Source organism: Scophthalmus maximus, chromosome 14, assembly GCF_022379125.1.
Source record: "Scophthalmus maximus strain ysfricsl-2021 chromosome 14, ASM2237912v1, whole genome shotgun sequence".
Taxonomy (NCBI): domain Eukaryota; kingdom Metazoa; phylum Chordata; class Actinopteri; order Pleuronectiformes; family Scophthalmidae; genus Scophthalmus; species Scophthalmus maximus.
In genome coordinates this window covers 7,624,468-7,646,776 of record NC_061528.1, presented here as the reverse complement: position 1 = coordinate 7,646,776, position 22,309 = coordinate 7,624,468, and the positions used below count along the sequence as shown (strand labels likewise).

The 22,309-nt window shown below is 42.5% G+C and overlaps 4 protein-coding genes across 9 annotated transcripts; 1 reads left to right on the top strand and 3 right to left on the bottom strand.

The window, feature by feature from the left end:
* Nucleotides 1–349: 349 nt before the first annotated feature.
* mettl21cb (methyltransferase 21C, AARS1 lysine b) lies at nucleotides 350–4,549 on the bottom strand. Of its 2 annotated transcripts, XM_035651324.2 has the most exons (5): nucleotides 3,631–4,549; nucleotides 2,507–2,642; nucleotides 2,230–2,393; nucleotides 2,030–2,147; nucleotides 350–977 (listed from the first exon to the last, which is right to left on the bottom strand). In XM_035651324.2, the coding sequence occupies exons 2-5, from the start codon at nucleotides 2,625–2,627 to the stop codon at nucleotides 580–582; spliced, it is 801 nt and encodes a 266-aa protein (XP_035507217.1). In that variant the 5' UTR covers nucleotides 2,628–2,642; nucleotides 3,631–4,549; the 3' UTR covers nucleotides 350–579. The 2 variants fall into 2 exon arrangements, with proteins under 2 accessions (XP_035507217.1, XP_035507216.1); XM_035651323.1 differs by lacking the exon at nucleotides 3,631–4,549 and having other exon boundaries at nucleotides 2,507–3,035.
* Nucleotides 4,550–6,151: 1,602 nt separating this feature from the next.
* On the bottom strand, nucleotides 6,152–8,370 carry LOC118282876 (axonemal dynein light intermediate polypeptide 1-like). The gene is made up of 6 exons (XM_035604399.2): nucleotides 8,164–8,370; nucleotides 7,494–7,597; nucleotides 7,240–7,409; nucleotides 6,963–7,141; nucleotides 6,544–6,708; nucleotides 6,152–6,426 (listed from the first exon to the last, which is right to left on the bottom strand). The coding sequence occupies exons 1-6, from the start codon at nucleotides 8,224–8,226 to the stop codon at nucleotides 6,391–6,393; spliced, it is 717 nt and encodes a 238-aa protein (XP_035460292.1). The 5' UTR covers nucleotides 8,227–8,370; the 3' UTR covers nucleotides 6,152–6,390.
* Nucleotides 8,371–8,509: 139 nt separating this feature from the next.
* On the top strand, nucleotides 8,510–22,309 carry jam2b (junctional adhesion molecule 2b). Of its 3 annotated transcripts, XM_035604398.2 has the most exons (11): nucleotides 8,512–8,904; nucleotides 16,499–16,844; nucleotides 19,459–19,524; nucleotides 19,664–19,774; nucleotides 19,926–20,075; nucleotides 20,175–20,356; nucleotides 20,488–20,596; nucleotides 20,677–20,784; nucleotides 21,262–21,280; nucleotides 21,367–21,412; nucleotides 21,571–22,309. In XM_035604398.2, the coding sequence occupies exons 2-11, from the start codon at nucleotides 16,808–16,810 to the stop codon at nucleotides 21,607–21,609; spliced, it is 867 nt and encodes a 288-aa protein (XP_035460291.1). In that variant the 5' UTR covers nucleotides 8,512–8,904; nucleotides 16,499–16,807; the 3' UTR covers nucleotides 21,610–22,309. The 3 variants fall into 3 exon arrangements, with proteins under 3 accessions (XP_035460289.1, XP_035460288.1, XP_035460291.1); XM_035604396.2 differs by having other exon boundaries at nucleotides 8,510–8,904; nucleotides 16,504–16,844; nucleotides 21,367–22,309; XM_035604395.2 differs by having other exon boundaries at nucleotides 8,510–8,904; nucleotides 21,367–22,309.
* On the bottom strand, nucleotides 9,891–13,962 carry si:ch211-160b11.4 (probable serine/threonine-protein kinase kinX). 3 transcript variants are annotated; one of them, XM_035604392.2, is made up of 7 exons: nucleotides 13,800–13,962; nucleotides 12,864–13,180; nucleotides 11,738–12,725; nucleotides 10,900–10,982; nucleotides 10,648–10,788; nucleotides 10,387–10,498; nucleotides 9,891–10,169 (listed from the first exon to the last, which is right to left on the bottom strand). In XM_035604392.2, exons 1-7 carry the CDS (start codon nucleotides 13,834–13,836, stop codon nucleotides 10,099–10,101), a joined length of 1,749 nt encoding a protein of 582 aa, XP_035460285.2. In that variant the 5' UTR covers nucleotides 13,837–13,962; the 3' UTR covers nucleotides 9,891–10,098. The 3 variants fall into 3 exon arrangements, with proteins under 3 accessions (XP_035460285.2, XP_035460284.2, XP_035460283.2); XM_035604391.2 differs by having other exon boundaries at nucleotides 11,738–12,836; nucleotides 12,909–13,180; XM_035604390.2 differs by having other exon boundaries at nucleotides 11,738–13,180; nucleotides 13,800–13,961.

The following is a 22,309-nucleotide window of genomic DNA, read 5'->3' as shown; positions in this document are numbered from 1 at the left end:
TCTTTCTCTCTGTTGCATATGTTCTCCTGTAGAGTGTATGCCCTCTAAAGTAAGTGCTTTTATTTTATTAGTTTTTTTTCTCATTTACAGTTATTTTAAATGGATTGCCCCAGATAACGCACCGTAAATGCAAAGTTTTTTGCTTCTGGAAAACATCCTCTGAAGTGTTTATGTCATGGATCATAACTGACTCTTTGCACTGATGGTCAAAAGCAGAGCACCTCTGATGTAGATTTGTTATTACAAGACACGTCTGAATTAGAGGAGAAATGTTTACAATAAATCCATTTATTTTTAAAAACAAAAGTTGAATGAGGTCAAAAATAAATGTATGAAAAGCACTGGCGAATAAAATAGCTTGTTAAAAAAATTAAAATTGGAGTCAGGATCTTCATTTTTGCTTTCTAGAAGTGACAATTCTAAAGCTCTATCTAGGAATGTCGTGGAAACAGATCAAAACTGGACTTTTTCTCTTCTTCAGAGTGAAGAAATGGAAGTCCTTGTTTTCTTGAATGATATATTGATATTTTTTAAATGAACTTCTCAGAGAACTCCCCCTCCTGCGGCTCCTCCACCCTGTCACTCCTTCGCTGTGGCCTTGTATATCCTCACCTCCTGCTGCGGCAGCTCGGCGAGCAGCGACGTGTTAAAGCTGCTCGCAAAACTCTCGGTGAACCTCAGGTCCGACTGGAATCGGACCTTGTTGGCCCACAGCAGCGTCGTGCGGCTCCCCGGGCGGCAGAAGTGACGCATGGTGCCCAGCAGTTCCTCCAGACAGCTGTGGTGATAGACCACATCGGCTGCGAGCACATAGTCGTAGTGGTGGGACGCATGGGGGAAATCCCGCTCCAGGTCCTGACCCCAGCTGAGGGCAGCCACCTGAGGGGTGTAGCGGGACCGCCCCTTGGTGTTTCTCAGGAGGTTAAAGGTCAGATTGGACAAGATGTCTGGGAGGTCAGTGGCTGTCACCCAAGCCCCTGGAAAAGAGTGCAGGTAGGAATTTGTTAAATGTGTTTGCCCGTTTTTATTTGACCTCATGATGGGGTTTATGTGACGATAATATAATGCACATGCTAACTTTGTGAAGTAATTATACACCTACTGTATGTTGTATTTAAAGGGTAAATCTGGTGACATGTAATATTTCCATTTTCAACAAATTCATTGGATTTTTGATGCGAGCAAGAAAATAGTCCCTAACAAATGCTTTGTTTACTCCTGCTGCTAAAAGCTACAGTGTATATATATATATATGTGTATATATATATATATATATGTATGTATATTTATATCTATATGTAGAGGCATAGACAGAGAAGACATACATAAACTCTAATTTTCGTGGATGTAATGGTCGTGAATTCATGGATTTCATTTAGCCGCTGATTGATGGGGACAGACAAATGGCGAGAAACCAGAGGAAACAGATTTACGGAATTGCAGCAATTCCCTTTGTCTGAAAGGATGTTTTATTTGATGGGGAATTAATTGGCTTATGCTTCCGCTGCATGCATAATCGAGCAGCCGAGGGATGACGTATCAGTCGAATGATATTTATTTTCTTTTTACGATTTCTCCACAGTTTAATGGCCTGTTTGAAAATGCAAAAGATTTGGGTGTGGGTGGATTATCATGGTCCTCAGACAATGAGTCCCAGTGTTTCCAGTGATCCCCGGATTTTGCCCTCCACTTTCACCACCAGGCCCAAGTGTTGCTTTTGCACAAAAGATGAATAGATATGTGTGAAATATTCAGAGCACATTTATGCACCAGAGGGAATAAATCTCTCATGGATTTTCCTCTCGCATCACAATCAGAGTACAACAATATGTCAGACAAATACAAATAAATATGACAGTCACTATTATTGTTGGAAAGTAAAGACACTAATTTGACAAAAGGGCTGTTATGAGTAATGTTATTACTTAAGATCTGACTGCTGACTTGTGAAATTGTTGTGGACAGTGTTATTGTTTCACACAGTTTATACTGTGTAAAGTGTAAATGTGCTCCTTCACCAAAGTCCTACCGAGCAGACTTGCCACTATGGAGAGTAAACCGGTCCCAGCTCCGATCTCCAGCACCGCCTTGTCCATCAGGCTCACTTGTCTCTGGTTATTCTCCAAGAACTGGCACAAAGCCACCGCCTGCGGAACAAACTCTCAGTATCACATCAGCAACAGCCAAGTCGGTGAATGTGCAGTAATACACTACCACTGTCAGGCGTACCCCAGGCCAGATCAGAGCCCCGTAAGTATCTATTGACTCGCGGATGCTGATGTCATGACCAGCGAAATGAAAAGACTCCTTTCCCAGCGCGTAGTAAACACTCGGTTCCCAGATGTTCCTCCTGTCCAATGCCTCTCCGGCCGACACTTTCTGGTCTGTTGTTGCTGCGGAGCAGGAAGAGGTAGGTAACAACTCTGCACACCCTCCCTCCAATCTCTCGTATGCAATACAGAAACTAGGATAATGCAAATGATATGATTGTTCATTCCAACTTCACCTTCATCCGTCGTTTCCTGCGTTGGTCTCAGCCTCTCATCCTGGATCTTTTCATTTGCCTCCCTCTGGTTTCCAGGAGTCTTCTGTGCCACAGGTTTGCAGATGTTGGACAATCTCTCCATGAGCAATAAATAATACTGCGGAAAATACATTTTTTTATTATCTTTTTGCTTTACACGCATTTCATGGTTCTGATTATGTTTAAGAATCTTTAGTTTCTTCAGATAAGCTTTTTAAGTCTTCCAGTCTGTCCACCAATTAGGTCCTGGATGACTCAACATCTATCAGATAGATTTTTGTGGATTCATGATCATCAGAGGATGAATCCTAATGACTTTGGTGATTCATGGACTTTTCCTTTCACACGGCCAGCAAGGCCAATTTTTCTGAAAGTTTACTGAAATATCTCAACATTTCCTTCCACATATGTTTTGATGACTAATGCCGAGGGACAGTAGTTGACAATTAGCATTTTTATGGTAAAAAATTGCACAAGTGCCATGGTAGAAATAAAACAACTAATTGCACAATAAAAATGTATTTACAAAGCAATTCTTACTAAAGACTTACTATTCAATTCTTACTAATGTACAAATGAGTTCATCATTTGATATTTTGATGGGCAGTAAAAAGAAATGCTGAAAATAATTTAAAAATCAAATAGTTTGATTCAAATACATAGTAAAACCTATGTCCCTACAATATATTTGACAAATATAAACAGGGTATGTGTTAAAAATAATCATTTTGTTGGTTTCTTCACATATTTTGGGGGGACTATCATAAACATTTTCTCTGTCGCTGCCCCTTAAGCTACGAGCTGTGTTTATTTTTAGTGTGCTTGTTAAATGATTTGTGTGTTCGTGACCCGTCGGTCCAACAGTGAAAGTTGGTTCACAGTGGACTAGATTTAGCTCCCTTGTCTCGTTGGATGACATCGCACTCTGTTCTGCAGCCCAGAAACACAGCTGGTCAAACCCTGAGGTCAACACGCTGCACACAGGGATATAGAGGACACACCTCAGATGCACATTTTTTTTTTTTTATCCAAGAAAATGATTTCTCATTTGATGAAAAATTGAAGAAAAAATAACAATAATGATGTGTTGAGTGTGTCAAACTTACCTGACTGAATCGGAGTGGCCCTCTTTTCTCCTTTTTTCTTGTTGTGCGCACCCTTCTCTGTTGTTCTTGTGTTTATAGGGGCAGCAGCATCGTCTATGACACACCCCTGAGCGAGGATCAGGTCGGTGGACTCTCTGGCAGCCGGATTTAAGCTTTGACAGAAGCAAACAAACAGATTTATAATGTCTGACACAGAGAGAGAGAGAGAGAGAGAGAGAGAGAGAAACATTATCCAGACCTCTCCCAGCACCTTTACATCAACTCTTGTTGTCAGTGGGTATATTCTGTATCTTATAAGCTATACAATATTGTGGCTGTAAAATCACTTTCAGCATTTGGTTGACTCAGGAACATCTGTGATGAGCTTCTTCCTATTCCCTCCTTTTTTTTATCCATAATGAACCAGACATCTGGCTGTGTCGGCAGGAGTTCCAGATAGGGACCTGCAAACATTTGACAGCACCATGTATCCACACTGTGCACAGTTCCCCTACATTTGCATGTTTATGTTTATCCCAGGAGGAGGATTCTGGGCAGATCAGGATGAGGTCTGTCATGGACGTGTGAAATGGATGTGTGCCACCTGGCATGCTGCGAGCATAACAGTGTTGTTGTTGTCATTTTTACGTTTCCTAAATTATGTCTGATTCATTCAGCAGCAGGGTGACGGCCTGGAGTTAACGCATCCACCTAATATACTTGTACCAAGCATTCATCATCCTTCACCCTCTTCATCCCCCTTACGTGTGCCATCTCTTATCGAACCTGTCTCACTTTCTTTCTCTGAACCGTATGAACTCAGCGGGGGCTCAGGAGGTCGTCCACTAACCCCAAGGTCGGCGGTTTATATACAGTCCATGCACCATTTACTTATTAATACGTGATAATAAGCAGCTGCCAGATTGGATGAATTAAGGCTCGTCACAAACTTCTTTTGTTTGCATCTCCCCCCCCCCCCCTCCTCCCTGATATTTTTTATCCACAGAGTCCCTCTGTGTGACAAGAGACAAACAACATATGCCGACTCATTGCATCAGTAAAGAGGAACAGTGGTGACAGACTGATTCACCAGCAGGGATGCAGAAAATTAAAAATGCAGTTGCTAATTAAGGCAGTTTTACATGACCAAATGACCACACACACACACACACACACACACACACACACAAAACAAGATGCTCCGTCAGTATGTTCCCCTTTTCATCAACGCCTCTGTAAACACAGTCAGACAGATTCCCAAATAATTTCACGAGTTCATACTCATAAAGCAAATCACTTTTGCGTAAAGAATGGACTGAAATGTGTTTGATCCTTTAACAAGCTTTTTTTTTTGTCTACTTTTTCTTTCAATTAATTACACCATTATGAGCTATCAAATATCATATCTTTAAATCAACCAATAAATATGACCTCACTATGCAGACTCATAAAAAAAACTTTTGTACAGACTTTATAGTAATAGTGAAGGTTTTATGAGTCTGTAATTGGATTTTTTTCTTTTTTGGGGACATTTCAGGAGGTTAATCAAAGCTTATAGTTTTACAGAAACACAGGCAAGCATTAATCAACAGTCAATCAATTTAAGAAATGTCTCCAGAGCATTTCCAACAATTTGAGTCTGTTATTTGTCACGTGAAGCCCCACCGAGCACAGATGAAGGAAATGCACAGATCAGCGCTGGTATGTGTCTGTACTGTAGAAGGCTGCGGTCTAAACATCGTTCAGTCTGTTTTGGAACCACTGGCAGAGTCCAAGTTGTGATGCGACGTTCATGACTGAACATGGATATACAGGGGGGTATTCATTGTACCAAGAGCTTGTAAGCCAGGCTGTGGGGCTTTGATTGGGAGGATTCACCGCCTCACCGCATTAACACACACACACACACACACACACACACACACACACACACACACACACACACACACACACACACACACACACACACACACACACACACACACACATGAATGTCAGCAAACAACTGGCTGTCCTGCATGAACCCAGAAAATGACTTGAACTGACAGATGGCAAGCAACAGCACTGAGTCACTCTCATCTAAACAGCATCACAATCAGTCGAGGTATTAGGGGATTTGCAGAGCATCAGGCTCCCGACACCAGGAGTCAGCCGCTCCCCTCTATTCCGGTCATTAATCACTAATGATGAATGTCGTTTTTTGCGCTGACTGTGACTTTGCCAAAGCCATTTTTTGGCATGAATGCTAATAACATTCACAACATGTTATTGTACAACAATTCCATTTATCGGTGCCACTTGATGCCTCATCCAGACCTTGACTGTTCCTCAGAAAAATGATCTTGTATCTTGCCTTTTCAACTTTCTTCTCCCTTCAACCCCTCTTTGTTTCTGAATCATTCACAGGCGAAACGCCTCCCTTGACGTTCAAGTACAGTCATTTCTTGAGCTGTACTTGACGAGTTGTAAAAGAAAAAGGAAAATATTTGCTAATTACACCGGGTCAAGTTTGCATTGATATGTTTTCCGTTCAGAGACAAAATTCAATTCAACTCAATTTTTAATTGCATAGCACCAAATCACAAGAGACATTGTCTGTTGTTTCTGAGGCTACAGTGTTGGACAGTGTTTGTGTGCTATTTGTGGGAAGAAGGTGATGAATTTCATCCCTGCTGGTTATCATTTTAAAAGTGAAGCAGCTCATGCAGTCATTACTACTTAGAGTTAGAGGGGATAGACTGTTCAGTGGAGCTTTGACTCTCCGCCCGCACGTTCTCTCAGTTATTTCTTCGGTGTGGTGACCCCTTGCAGCTGGGTCTGAAAAGAAAGACAAATGTGCTGATAGAAATCTTTGAAACAGGCAACACAGCCAATATCGATGCTTTGTCTGGACATAAACACACGTTCATTCATGTGTGGTTGTGAAAACCTCACCTCAAGCTGCAGGTTGGTTTTCGTGAGGAACTGTAACTCCGTCGTGTACTTCCTCTCCTCCGACTGTCGCTTCTCATTCTCTCTCTTCTCAATTGCCTCGCATTTGGCCTTCTCTTTGTTCAGCTTCTTCTTCAGGCCGTGTATCTCAGTCTCCAGATCAGAGATCTAGATGCACGTGCGGAATCAGACACCAGGTCGGTAAGTTCCAGACACAAGATCAATTCTGTCCAGTGAACTGCCACCGTCCAATATTTCACAGTGACTCATGAAGAGAAATGACGCTCTCTGCTGGACAGCGAAAGGAAAAATTGTCTAATTGGAATCTCAAGTGTCAAGTTACATTACAAATGCCGTCACAAGTCAATGGCAAAATGTTGCAAAATGTCAGATTTCCAGGGTCAACGAGTCGGTGACCTTACACTTTTCTTCATGACAGCCTCGCCCTGCTCATCCTGCAGCGCTTTCCTCATGCCGAAAGCCACGCTGCTCTCATACAGTGTCTGGAAGGCGGCGATGGTCATCTGGCTCTCATCTCGAGCCCGCAACAGCAGCAGGCCCCTCTCGGCACAGTTGATGGTCACCTGTCGGATTAGCTCATCTTGAAATGAAAAAAAGAGAAAGAGATAGTTTATGTTGCGGTGGGTGAAATGTACTGTACGTATGTCGCACCATCGTAACTACAGTGACCCCGTTTACCAAAGCACTGGGAGAAGAGCTCCCTGCGGACAGGGCAGATGCCCTTTCTTCTGGCCTGCCTTTGCTCCAGCTTCCTGTTCAGTAGGTCCTCCAGGTTCAGGACATCTGTTCTTGTACAAGGTGCACTGGACACCTGCTGCAGCCACAGTTGGTTCCCCTCCTCCCAGTCCCTGCAATAGCAGGACAACAAAAAAAAAGGGTTAGAGTGGGTTAAACCTGCTGAGCTACATACTGTTGACGGAGAAACATCATACCTGGGTGGAAACATGCCGTTCAGGATTTCTTTGTTCTTCTGCCCCGTGGCCTCAGTGGGGGCGGATTGGGGCGGAGGATCAGCGCTCGCACTTAAATAGCGCACCTGTGGTGAAAAGTATGATGTTTGATTCAGTATGTTGCATGCACTTAATGTTATTTATTCAGAATATATATATTTTTTTAAATAGCTGATAACTTTTGATATAGTTATTTTTTCACCATATGGATCTGCTTCATAACCGCTTCATAGAAACACCCAAGATGTGTCAGCCAGCCCTCTCCTCCTTCAACGTTCACCCCAACTATGGGAATTCTGGTTTGTATTAAACTTTTTCATAACTTTAATACTTTCCGAAATATTCAACATTTTCAACCTTTTTTTTACTCTTATCTACTCATTCACACTTTCAGCTATAAACTCCATTCAGTGCTCGTCACAAGTCCATTGCTCCACTGCATGTGTCTGACTAAGCCAGCATTATGCCAGGTAATGTAAATACACCTTTCTTTCTGCTATAAACTTTATTATTATGTTTCATTCATACAGTCACGTCCCTGCTCTTAAATAATGTCCTTCCCTTGAACCATTTCACTCTGAAAGAGTCCATACCAGAAAATCTAATCTGTTTCCTCTGTCATTTCTGGAACGTTGGCAGAATTCTTCCTCACCTTCTTTTGGCGCACTTGGGAGAGGTCCCCAGTTTGGTCTAGCACGACGTTTTTTTCTGCCATTTTGTCTAAGAGCCAGAGTCCCTCCAGAAATTGTGCTTGTGTTTCCGGGTGGTGGTCTCCGCCCGGTTTTGTATTTTCAAATGTGGCCAAGTAACTCAGTGTCTCGCCTCTGTGTCTGCTATAAGTCAAATGGGATTGTGAGAGGGTTCACATACCACATCACAGGAGTGTGTGTGTGTGTGTGTGTGTGTGTGTGTGTGTGTGTGTGTGTGTGTACCTTTGATCCATTGATCATTGCATCAACTGGGATGACATTACATTTGCATCACGATGGAATGTCTGATTAGCTTTTTGTCTTTATTTTACAGCTGCACTAAATTCTAATGTTGCCCGTGGCTAAGTGTTAACAATACATTTTGTTTGTTTTTATGCCGAACCCATTGAAAAAATGTTTTGAATAAACAAACATCACACAGTATCTGTTTTAGAAATAATATGCTTCTTCATTACTTGAAATTAAATAATGAATTAAAATATTCAGTCTTTTAATTTAGTGCTTCTTTAGTTCTTCTTTCTTACCAGGTTACCAGGATGACTGACTTTCAGATCACCTGTCACTCAATTACGTAGAAAACTCCGTGGGCCCACACTGCAGCTTCATCGACGAGGAGGAGCTCTTCATCGTGGAGCAGCTGATGGAGCTGGCTGGAGTCAGCTGTGCCACATCACATCACACCGGTGAGATCTCAAGCAATTGATTTATTGATTAGTTGATGAACAGAAGATTTATCAGCAACTATTCTGATAATCGAATCAGACATTTACTATCAGCAAAAACACCAAACATCTTCAGGTTCCAGCTTCTGAAAGGTGATGACTTAATGTTTTCTGTATCATCTGCTAATGATTCAGCGGAGCTGATAATGCATTAGTAGAGTCTAAAAATATGATTTTGTAATGTACTCAGCAATGGGTTTAGCTAATAGACGGGGAGATGCAGATTCCACCGTGATCCCTTAAATCTGGCAAAAGTCACATTTCCTGGTTGGGGAACAAGAGAGAAACTGCAGGGTTCACGTGTGCCAACGGTTGCATTTCTCAGAGGATATATAAGACTGTGGCCTTTGAATATTCTTTTTAAAATCTGTGTTTGTGTGTGGTGTAGAATAAGGAACAGAAAAAAATTCTAAAAATGAAAGAGAACAATTAAAGTAGAAGGATACAGAGCTGTCAGTCATCACCGTATAGTTGGTAATCCTCACCTCCACGTCCAAAGGTCAGGAAAAGCTTGTGTAGGTCAGTGGAAAATGAGTCACGGTCACACACACACACACACACACACACACACACACACACACACACGTGAGCCTCGGCAGGCTTAACAGTAGCTGCATGTACAGCACGAGTGTGTGAATACCCCAGTTATTGGGCGCTAAGCTGCTGTAATTTTCTAAGGGTTGATTGGTTCAGGTGGCACACTGACTGAAGAACTGAGCCAAACGTATATTCAGCCAGCAATGTTGCACGTAGTTAACGTCAAATCGAAAAATCTGGCTGTGTGACGTTTGCTACCATGACAGTTCTTTGGCATCAGACCAAAAAACATCTTTTGTACAGAGTGAATGTTCTCTGATCCTTGACAGTGATATTTTGAGACATAATTGAGTTGTACGTAAGTGTATTAAATGCACTTTTGGCATCAAAAAAAGCTCAAGTATAAAATATGATGTTATTTTTTTTATTTACAGATTTGTTATAGAAAAACAAACACAACCACCAATTAACATATTGCACAGCATGATTGGAAGGTCCTGATTTAACAGCAGTTTCCCCATTATGGTGCTTAATGTCACTGTATGCTGTCAAACTCCTTCACGTCTTCACTTCACATCAGACGAAGAGGCAGACGGGGGCAAAAGAGTCACTGTACGTTCACTGATAAGGGTGGGAGCAGATAAAAGCCTGAGGCTCCCAGCAAGTGAAGTCATTGAACTTTCCATTTCCTGGAAGACGGAAAAAAACAAAACAGATTAGAAAGTCTTTGGCGACAGTGTTCAATATTCACATCTGGTGAAAAAAACAAAACAACCTTCGGTTCAGACAGATTTGGTCTATTCATCTGTAAATAAAGTTTTGAGAGATTCTCACTAGATGTTTTTAAACTTGTCTTGACGCCTGGTGATAATTAAAGGAATGAATGAAGAGCAAACTGATTCGTACCAAAGGCCAGCACTTCCACACAATCCTCCAAGTCTGATGTGTTATTGGGCTCCCCCGACAGCCAATCAGCATAGCTCCACCGGGATCCATCCAGCCAGATAAAGCGACCGGTCTGACAGATAACAGGAGATGCATGAGGTGCAGTCAGGGCAGTCACTTATTTTATTATTCCGGTGTTATCAGCGAAGGGGTAAATTATTATTTCGTTGTTTGCAACAGTACATTTATGGCTTTACACTCTCGCGAACTCATCATACACACCTCCAGATATCGGAGTCCTCCGATCCAGGTGCGTGTATAAGCCCCGTTCAGTGACAGCATCATGCTCATCAGCTTTCGGTGGATGTGGTCGCTTGTGATGGAGGCCAGGTGGCCACCGGGGAACTGTGCCTGGCAGAAGAACTGCGAGGAAATAGTGAGGCACGTTATCAACAGCATGGTCCTTAAAGAGGTGTCACTTTTAAAAAAAAAAACTAAAAAAAAACATCATGGTGCATCTTTGAGATACAGTACCTCAGCATCTGCAGCCCTCATTGGTCCTTTGAAGAACTGGTAACACTTCCCCTCGAGGACCACGCCAGCAGAACAGCGGTACCCTGTGGACGAAACGTGGAACTACATTTGCTCATTGGAAGGATAAACTCAGAATAAACTTGAATGCACACTGAGACGTTGGTCACTGAAATATGATTTCTCTTGAGGAGTTCTCCTTGCGACAAAACTCAAATGCAAGTGATGGGATTCAAATCCATAGTCCACGGTTTCCTCCTGCTTCCTTCTTGTGTTCACCAGAAGTGGAAAAAGAGGCAGCAATCCGAATTAGACAAATGGAGAATGTATAGTAACAGAACCTTTACCACAGAATTCCCACTCTTTGTTTACTCTGCCTTCGCTGCTGCTCAGCAAGAAAACAGACGTAGTTAAAAGAGGAGGGGGCGTGATATCAGAAAGATTTGTTCTAACATTCATTTTGCTTTGTCTGCTGCTATGTGAACAAAGCTTTTGGGTTTTTCTTTGTTCATGTAGATTTGTCCTCCTTTCGCTTTCTTAAAAAAAGAAAGAAAAAAGGAATCATTGTTTTTCTCTCTCTGTGTGCTTTTGGTATGAATAATTATGTCAACACTGATTCATGTCTTCCAACCCATGGGATTCCTGGCTTGTGTGTGTATGCATGTAAAACTAAATAACCAAAATATGAGTCACACAAAAATGCAGAGCCCCATCTCTTGCACTGGATTTGTGTTGTAGTAGTTATCATTTCATGGACTGAAAGTAACTTTTTCAATGTACACATAAGCGTATGTGAAAATAAAGTGTAAACTTCTATTGATAATCTTTTTATTTTTTTTACCTCTTTGTACCATCAAATCCCTTTTTTCCACACCAATCTGAACACCTCCATCAAGAACAGGAGCGTCTTCCCCTGCTGGCTCCTCAGAGAGCTGCTCCTCCTCACTGGCAAACTCACTTCCTGGTTCCTTCTCCATTACATAGTCTGAACCACCGTCCGCTCTGAGAGAGTTGTACTGTTTCTCATGATCCATCACCATCGAAGCCTCCTCGTTTGGGAAATAGCTCGCCATAGGTAACAGTGGCTCCCCCATGAAGTCCGACGCTGGCCCTTCTTCCATCATACCACCGTCTGGTATGTCCTCTTGTTTTTGAAATGGCTCTTTCCTCATCTCAGGCTCCGGGTCCATGATTGGTTCTTCACCTAAAACATGGTCCCTCTTCCAAATGAGCCCCTCCTCTTCTGGCAGAGTTTCAACGACAGGATCTTGACTCTGAAATGCCCTCCTCAGAGACTCTTCCACTTCCGACAGCTCCGCGTCGCTCCCTTCTTCTCCCGACATGCTGCCGTCATCCGGCAGCTCCATCTCCACGACTGGCTCGCCCACCGTTTCATAGTTTCCCTCCACGTCGTGTTGACTCTCTTCAACCTCCCCACCCGTTTCAGGCTCTTCCTCGAGGTTCATCGCCATCGCAAACTCCTCATTAGACACGGGGTACTCCTGGAGTTCTGGCTCTATTTGAACATCTGGCTCCGCCCTGGAGGCCGAGTCAGCTCTGAGCTCTGGCTCCATCTCAGCTTTTGGCTTCACATCGACCTCTAGTTCAGCCAGAACATCTGGATACAGATTTACGTCTGTGTCTGGATTAACTTGTGGCTCTGGTTTACCCTCTGGCTCAGCTCTTAACTCCCGCTCCGCCTTAACTTCTTGTTTTTCTTGAACCTCTTGCTCCACCTGGACCTCTGTCACGTCTTTAACCTCTTCCTCTGCGATAAACTTCTGCTCTGCCTGAACATCTGGCATTACTTTAGCCTCTAGTGCCACAACAACCTCATCCTCTGGTTCTGCTTTAAGCTCTGACTCCATCTTAACGTCTGTCTGTACTTCACCCTCTTCCTCCATCTTATCCTCTGGTTCTGCTTTCAGCTCTGACTCCATCTTAACGTCTGTCTGTACTTCACCCTCTTCCTCCATCTTATCCTCTGGTTCTGCTTTCAGCTCTGACTCCATCTTAACGTCTGTCTGTACTTCACCCACCTGTGGCCCCACTTTAACCTCTGGCCCCGCCACACTCTCACTCTTGCTCCGCTCTATGTCCACCGGAGCTGGAGACGACTTCTCCTGCTGCTCCTCGGAGCCCAGTCTGGCCTGCGGTGCAGGATTCTCCACCTCCACATGACCCTGCAGAGGAACACTGTCCCCCAGCAGAGGGCTCCGCTCTCCTTTAGGCAAATCTGGACTCTGTGCCACATCAGGATGAAACACGGGTACTGCCAGAGTCACTGCAAAGAGTAAATAAGAAAAGTTTTTCTCTTTGTGTGGAAGTTTTTACACAAAACAACTGCAAACAACATGTCTGCATTTCGTTCTCATCTGTTTTTGGTCACTTTGCGTCTCTTTGTGTCTCTTTGTAGTCACTCTGTCTCTTTTTGTAGATCTTCATCATCTTTGTAATCGTCTGATAAACTTTCCACTTTACAGTAAGAAATATTTAGTCCCATGGATCAGTTGACCTGGTTTCCCCTGACCTCTCAGGGCTCTGGGCCTTTCTCTGTTCATGTTAGTTGACATACAATGAACCATGAATATGAAATCTGACTAAATCTGTAACAAGATTTCCCACTGGGGAAAAATCTCAATCCATTAATTCATATGGAATCTTAATTTCTATGTGCCTACAACTGAATAGGACTGGACAGATTTTTTTAATGATTTGCTTACATTTAAAGTAACATTTTTGATTTACAGACCCCTCGATTTTGAAAGAGTCTAATTAACCTTTAGAAATAACAGAACTGGCACGAACGGTTGAGAAGAATCTCTTTATGGCTGTGACATCACAATATATTTCAACCGAAGCAATAACAGCAAACACACCTCGGGAAAAAAACAATCTCTCACCTGCAAGACTCATTTGGAGCAGCATCAGTGGCTTCATCTTGACGTGTATGAGGAAATCTGAATGCTATTTATCTATATTTGTAGATTGGGATCTACTCTCAGTTATTTCTACCTGTTCATGTGTCGTCTCTCTTCTCACTGCAGCTGCTCTTTATTTGAGTTTTCTTAAGATACTCCTAATCTTTATGAACACCAGTAGTCCTTCCCCTTTTTACTGTCTTATTATTGTGTTTTCAAGTAAGTTGTAAAAACACGGGCTTCCCGTCACCGTATCTTATCAGAAGTCCATAGTTTGTTCTCTTTCATTTCCTTGTGGCATAAAGTCGGTCATAATTGATACAAGTGTGTGGATTTACTTTCATAAGTGTATCACTGAAACAATCTCTCACCAATGTGCCTGAACCGTAATCAAGTAATGGGGAATCCGACCTGCTGAAGATGAATGGATAATTATTTGCAAGAGCTGTAAACAGTTTAACCAAAGACAAGTGAGAGACTTGCAACAAAAGTTCCCTGCGTAACATGAACAGGGGATTTGTTCAAATAACAGCTTTGGAAAATTAAAGAAAATTAAATTAAGGGCAACTCCACTGATCTTTAAAGATAAGATACAAAATTAGACCCTGAGCTACAGTTAAACTCCTCATACAATAGAATCCACAATAAGGTTGGTTTGATCCTCGTTGGTACAAAACAGCCTCAGCACTTTGTAGTATTGTGTTGCTGCAAAGTTTAAAAATGATAAAGGAACTGACCGTGCCGTTGTCAAACAGCACCGTACATTTAAACCAGCAGGAATCTAGAATTCACCGTGTGTGAGAGTTTGTTTATGTGAAACCTGTTTGTGGGCCCCCCGAGCTGTGCCATGTTGTGGTGGACGTGTGCGTCCCACTTTGTGCTACATGACATCAGTGTGTCCCGGTCGCGGCGGAGCAGCTGGGATGGCTGAGTGTGAACAGGTGCCCGCAGCTGAGACTCTGTGCGTCAGTATTTCACTCTCGTTCGCCACTTGTGTCCCTGCACACGTGTCCGCGTGGATGGCCCCTGAGTGGGTCTTTTGTGTGTGCATATGGCCACAAATGCAAGCATGTGTGCACATTAACCGGCGTGAGCGACAGTGAGCTGTTGTGTGCGAGCCGGTGGTGAGAAACCCAATAGCCAAGGACACAGTAGCTCAGCCAGCAGCTGTCTCGTCGCTGCACCTCCTATTACACTCATCGCTGGTGACATGTGGAGGCCCGCAGCCCCACCAACACATTCAGTGGAGGGTTAAAGGATTTTTGAGAATAGATTTTTCTTAGAAAAATCCATGATTGAAAGCAAACATGGAAGTGAGACAGAAGTTATTTGTCAACAAGGACGAGGGCTTGGCAGTGAACGCCACTGCTGGAGGTTCGACGGAGCTTTGTAACATTGTAAAACTTCCAAGTAGGAATGAAACTGCGAACTCTTTTGTTTCTTTGTGATTTCTTTATGATTTCTTTGATTACACGTACTTCTTTCCCCTGGCGTTGAGTTTGAGTTTTGGATTATTTGAGTTGGATTTTGTTTATTTTCATTTAAAGACTGTTTTTTTTTTTGGTTACTTTATTTATTGCACACTCTTTTTCCCCTTACCTGCATTTGGGTCCTGCTCAATGATCCCTGACAGAAACAGCTGACCATATACCGACGTGGGCCCTGGGTCTTTTAGGGGCTGGTGATCGTATTTGGAAAAACATATCTTTAGAAAATAATTGAACACCACCACGGTTTTATGGAGTAGGCCATATTTCATGTGGAAAACCGGGACCTGATAGCTTATCATCCATTTGCTTATGAAATCTTTATTAATATTTCACTTTTTACCTTTTTACGTTAGATTTTTTTGGACGGTATTTATTTGTGCAGTGGTGGAAGATCCCTTTACTCAAGCAAAAGAAAATACACCTTTAAAAACCAATTCTGCATTATAAATGTTTAAGTAAAACAACTAATTATAGTCAATTACTATGGCAGCTGTCAGCTAATGTGGAGGAGAAAAACATTACAAGCACAGTGCGCTAAAAACAGGATTTGAGTCGAAAGTGTTGCATGAAATAAAAATACTCAAACGGTTATTAATAATAATGATGGATAGATAGATAGATAGATAGATAGATAGATTGCTAGATTATAGATAGATAGATGGATAGATAGATAGATAGATAGATATAAAGATAGATAGATAGATTGATAGATTATAGATTTATAGATTATAGATAGATAGATGGATAGATAGATAGATAGATAGATATAAAGATAGATAGATAGATTGATAGATTATAGATTTATAGATTATAGATAGATAGATGGATAGATAGATAGATAGATAGATAGATAGATAGATAGATTGATAGATAGATAGATAGATAGAAAGATAGATAGATAGATTGATAGATTATAGATTGATAGATTATAGATAGATAGATAGATAGATAGATAGATAGATAGATAGATAGATAGATAGATTGATAGATAGATAGATAGATAGAAAGATAGATAGATATATTGATAGATTATAGATTGATAGATTATACACAGATAGATGGATAGATAGATAGATAGATGACTATATTAATCCCTGGGGGGAAATGAGTCTAAAAAGTGGTGTAATAGTCCTGTAGGGGTAAATTGCAAAGTTGATATGATTGAATTTAGTCAGTTGTGATCTCATTTAGTCCAGATACACAAGTAACCTGAGGATACTGAATGAAATACGAGCAGCACATCATCACATGATAGAATCCTCCCCTCGGCCGCATGTGTCTCCCGCTGCTCCATCACTGAACTTCGGGACAGCAGCAGCAGCCCCTCGCGCGTGTGCGCGCACCTCGTCAGTTGTCCGGGCAACGTGGACGCGCCTCTGCACGCTGCACGTCGATGCTGCAGAAGCTGCAGAGAGTTTGGAGCAAAAGTTGATCTCAGCCCCCTGACCCCCGGACGGATCGGAGCTCCGGAGACGGGACTGCACATTAACAACAACGAAGATGTTGGCGCTGCCGCTTCTCATCACTTTATTGTACAGTGAGTTGGTTTTCTCTTTTTTATTTATTTAAAAAAAAAAAGTTTGTTCCATTATTTGGGCTGCAGGAACTAATTACGTTTAAGCAGACTGGTGATGTGTTCAGACATATATGTTGAGAGGTCTGTGGTGTGTTTTTTAACAGGCTTCTTTTTCGTGGAACATTTTGGCTCAGTTGTGTATAAACGGAAGGTTTCAAATGGTGTGCGCAGAAGAAACAGAAAACTAATTTAAAACATACAACAAAGGAATTAGATACAACTGCAATACCCTCATCTTCATTTTTTCAACAATACTGGTACAATTTGATTTACCAATTCAAGAGGCGACATACATTATCATGTATTATTATTTAGCTGTAATACGTTTTAAAGTGTCTGTTTTTCCTTTAAAAAAATAATAAATAATTGTTTGAGGAAAAAAAGACTGTCTCCTCCCCAAAAAACTCAGACTACCCTCCCTTCAATCTACCTCCCTAACATTTCCATCATTGTCCCTCGAAGATGCAGCATGATAATTAGATTTCTGAATAACAATGTGTGCATGATTCAAGTGGCTTGGTGCCACACGTTTGTGTGTCGACATCAGATTCTTTACTTCTGTTGCTCCTTATGTTTCCAGCACGAAGCGAACTGCAGCACTCTGTTTGACTGTGAGTTTGGGCGACAGAAATTGTACAGAACCAAACAGGAGAGGAGGTGTGATGTGTCGGGGGGCTGAGATTGTCCAGGGTGTGGTTGTGCTCTTGGCTTCGTGTTTACACCGAGGCCGTTTGAACCCGAGATCCAAAAGACTGATGAGACGCATCACATGGCCCAGTGGAGGAGTTTGAGGTCCCAACGTTTCAGTTGGCTGATGGCCCCCGACTGACCCCGCTCTTAATTGGACTGAGATGAAAAAGAGCAATTGCTATCTGGAAAAGATGCATTTGAAGTTGCTGTGGGAATTTAACATGGCAGGGGCTGGTTTCCAGACAACATGCTTTATGACAATAATCACAGATTTGACCTGTGTGTGTGTGTGTGTGTGTGTGTGTGTGTGTGTGTTGATCTCTCTTGAATACACCCACGAGGACCTCACAGAGATGAAGCGATTGGAAATCGTCATCTTTAGTTTGGACAAAGCTGATAAAGAGACATGTTTGGAACATTTTTGGGGGGAAATACATTTTTCAGTAGTTGCCAGTGTGTTGGATGTTGTCACTTACATCAAACATCAGACCACCCATCTGTAAGATGTGGAGTAAATTGCTGACAATCTGGAACATACCAAATAAAATTCATGTAAAATATCATATATTCATATCCATTTTATATATTTTTTTACATTTTCTTCTGTTGACATGAGTTAAGATCAGTTCATTGCAAGGACTCTGATTTGATATGAATCAGAAAATTACGTTTTTTGATGGCCGAAAGTCAAAGTAAAGAATATAGTGCAGAGGGCTTCAGGTTAAAGGTTCAATCAGTGTAGATCTTTACGTGTGTGTGCGTGTGTGTGTGTGTGTGTGTGTGTGTGTGTGTGTGTGTGTGTGTGTGTAAGTGTGTGTGTGTGTGTGTGTGTGTGTGTAAGTGTGTGTGTGTGTGTGTATGTGTGTGTGTGTGTGTGTGTGTGTGTGTGTGTGTGTGTGTGTGTAAGTGTGTGTGTGTGTGTGTGTGTGTGTGTGTGTGTGTGTGTGTGTGTGTGTGTGTCGTGCCAGCTGAGAAGGGTAAGGTTACCGCAATAAAGAGCTGCTTTGTACATGTACATGCATGTGTGCGCCATACACACACACACACACACACACACACACACGTATATACAGTGTAAGCCTTTCTCCTTTTATCCTTTCTGTTGATACTACTCCATATTAAAAAATTGAAATTAAACATATTGTGGTATGACTGTTGTGACTTTCTCCCCCTCTCCCTCTATGTGTGTGTGTGTGTGTGTGTGTGTGTGTGTGTGTGTGTGTATGTGCGTGTAAGTGCGTGTGCATGTGATTGTTGAGGGGACGGTTCACTGAAAGAGGTTATCAGGCTTGGATAAACCAGCTTGTCAGAGAAACATCCATCACTTGCATTCCTACACACCACCGCTCCTGGTACCGCCAGGGTTAAGCTACACTTTGTATATGTGTGTGTGTGTATGTGTGTGTGTGTGAGCGTGTGTGTGCGTGAGCGTGTGTGTGCGTGTGTGTGTGTGTGTGTGTGTGTGTGTGTGTGCGCGTGTGTGTGTGTGTGTGTGTGTGAAGAAGGTTTTAGGGATGTGGGCAGAATCCAGTACAGGTTAGGGTTTGGAAATTACAGAGACAAAAAAAAGTAGATATGCACATATTTTGCTGTGGGAAATGATAGTTCTTTTTCTATACGGTGAGGACGTGTGTGCATCTCAGACTGGACTCTTTATCCTGTTTACGTGTCTGATTGCACTTCTGACGTCTGGTTGCACTCGAGTCCAAAAAGCCAGGCCCTCAACCTGAACTGTGGATATATTTATTATATTAAATACCGAGCAATGTTGTTCTTTTTCTCATCGAGAGTGTGACAAGAAAAGGATCCTGATTGCTGTACTTGTACTGCACTCGAAACTGGGTTGACAGTTTATAAAAGTGAATTGATCCTCTTTTCCCGACAGGTCCTGTCTGTCTATCAGTGACTGTGAGCACCAGTAAACCCAAAGTCGAGGTCCACGAGCACACAGGTGAGACTGTTTTCTATACTCTTTTCAATATGTTTCACTTGGCACTATATCATTGATCTGTCTTTAAAAAACAAAGTAAAAAACAACAACTTGTTCTAATGTATTGAGTCAGTTTGCTGCTGTGTCTCTGTCCTCTCAGACGCGGTGCTGGCCTGCGAGTTCAGGACAGAGAAAGATCAGAACCCTCGCATCGAGTGGAAGAAGAGAGGAAAGGCGGTGACGTTTGTGTACTTTAATGACAAATTTACTCGTGAGTGACTGAAAAAGTAGTAATATTCTGCTGCCATCAGCCTTTCATCCCAATTGCAATAGATTTTTTCATTATTATAATTTGTTCTATGTACCACTTCATTAAACTGTGTCCACCCGCTGCCATCCTGCCACATTACCGTCAACCTCAGGGTCGTATGCAGGGCGAGCCCAGATGGAAGGAGCGACGCTGACGATACATGCGGTAACTCAGAAAGACTCGGGGGAGTATCGCTGTGAGGTGACCGCCAGCGAGGACCACGTCAACCTGGGAGAGGCCTCTGTCACCCTCAACGTGCTGGGTATGTGTTCGTGGGAGCGTGTGAATATCTATCTATCTTTCCTTCTTTCTTTGCCACGACGGACCCGGCAGGTCAAACTCTTTCTTCTTCTCCCCCCAGTTCCTCCCCACGTCCCGTCCTGCGAGGTGCCGGGCTCAGTGTTTGTTGGCTCCGGCCTCGATCTTCTCTGTAAGGACAAACTGAGCGTGCCCCCGGCCACCTACCGCTGGTACAAAGACAACAGGGCCCTGACGGCCACGGCCGACACTCCGTACAGCATCGACACCATCAAGGGCACGCTGGTGAGGATATGCAATTTCAAATATATGATATAATACGGACAAATGTACGGACACGGCTATATACATACGATATGCACAGTCTGTACTGTCTTCACCTCCTCTCTCACCCTTCTTGTGTGCGTCTGGAGCAGAAGTTCAAGAGCGTGTCCAAAGTAGACACCGGGATGTACCGCTGTGAGTCCTCCAACAGTGCGGGTGCGCCCAAGAGCTGTGTGGCCCAGCAACTACAAGTGGTTGAATGTAAGTGGTTCTGGTAAAAGTACTCGTTGGCGTTCACACTGTCATGCTCAGGACTGATGGAATAATGTCTTTCCTTCTAGATCCCTTGAATATGACGATTTTGATCGCAGGCGCTGCAGGTTTTGTGACGCTCGTCCTCCTCTGCTGCATCTGTGTGTGTGTGTGTCGACGCCGAGGCTGCTGCAAGAGTGAGTGGTACACGGCTGTTGAATATAGCTGGATATGATAGATATCTCTTCTATGTACAGAGAATTAGGAGTTTTGTTTTTGTCTATATTCTTTGACCAAATACATCAACCAGATGAGTCAGCGTTTTGTGATTTCAAGTTAAACAAGTTAAAATTCTGCATTTTTGAGGATTACATACATATATTTCATATTGCTATAAGCAACTTGCAAGTATTTGTCAGCTGTTCGTTTTTTAGACAAAGAGTAACAAGTATAAGATTTCCTTCTGAAATGTGGCGGACCGGAAGTTGAAAAACATACGAAGTGGAACTAGTGATGTGGAAATACCCGATACTATGTGGGTTACTGGAGTAAATGTATTAGTTACTGCCAGAATATAACCAGGAAAACCCCCAAAGTCGGGCATGATACTGATCATCTGAAATATTCATTCTGCTGTTTTGACTGACCTCTCCTCTTTGTTGTGTCTTGAACAGAGGAGAAAAAGACAAACAGGTGAGCCTGACTCTGTTTGGCCTGCAGCCGCGTGTTTTTACGACTGGTAATGAGCTCAGACTAAACCGCCAGCCTTTGTCTTTCAGGGCCAAGTCCTACATCCCCCCTCCTCCGCCTCCCCCCGCCCGCAACGTGAGTGATCACAGGGCCTGTTATCACGTCGGGGCTGGTTTTCCTTGCTGGCGTGAATTTGGGTTGCCATCGAAAAGCTGTTGATAAGTTGCTGATAACACTTGGTGTTTTGCAAATGAAAGGACATGCTTCATTGTTCGTCTCTCTGCTCCCTACAGTTCAAGCACTACAAACAAACCCGGTCCTTCATGATCTGAGGGAGAAACGCTGAGTTTCTGACTTCGAACCATCGCAAAGTCTCAAGTCTATCTCTACTGTTCAGCACTGTGGAAACGCACTCCACTGTCGCCTTGCTTTTTGGAATATCTTCTCTTTGCTGCCTTGGACAGACACTGACAAACATATCCTCAAATATTAAGCATAACCAAAGAGTTGAGCAGGATTTTTGCAAAAACCGGACCGCCTCCTAAACACTGGCAATTGTGTGTTGTCAGTTTCGACGATGGTTCCTGTGTCCAACTCCACTACACACTTTCAGTACTGTAAATTAAAGATTCAACTTGACTTTTTATCAAAATGCTGTGTAATATTGTATATTCCATTATTTTCTTAGTTTTAGTGTGCTCAAACATTTAAAACATTTTGTTAAAATCTTTTGGCTTGTCTTCTCGGATGTATCTTTCTAATGCCTCAGTCAATATTGACATACAGAGATGTAATTTTTTTTTAATCCTTGTTATTTTTCATATATTTTTTATAAACCTGTGTGTATGTTTGTTACATGTTACAATTCTTTGTCAATCTTTGGTTGTATAAATTTAAATGATGTGAATCGAGTGGCAAATGAACAGGTGTCTGCATACACTGAAATGTGCGTCGGAGGCTTTTAAAATGTTTGACACAAATATTTGGTGAGTCCATATTTTACGATCAATAAAAAAATATTTTAAAAACCCA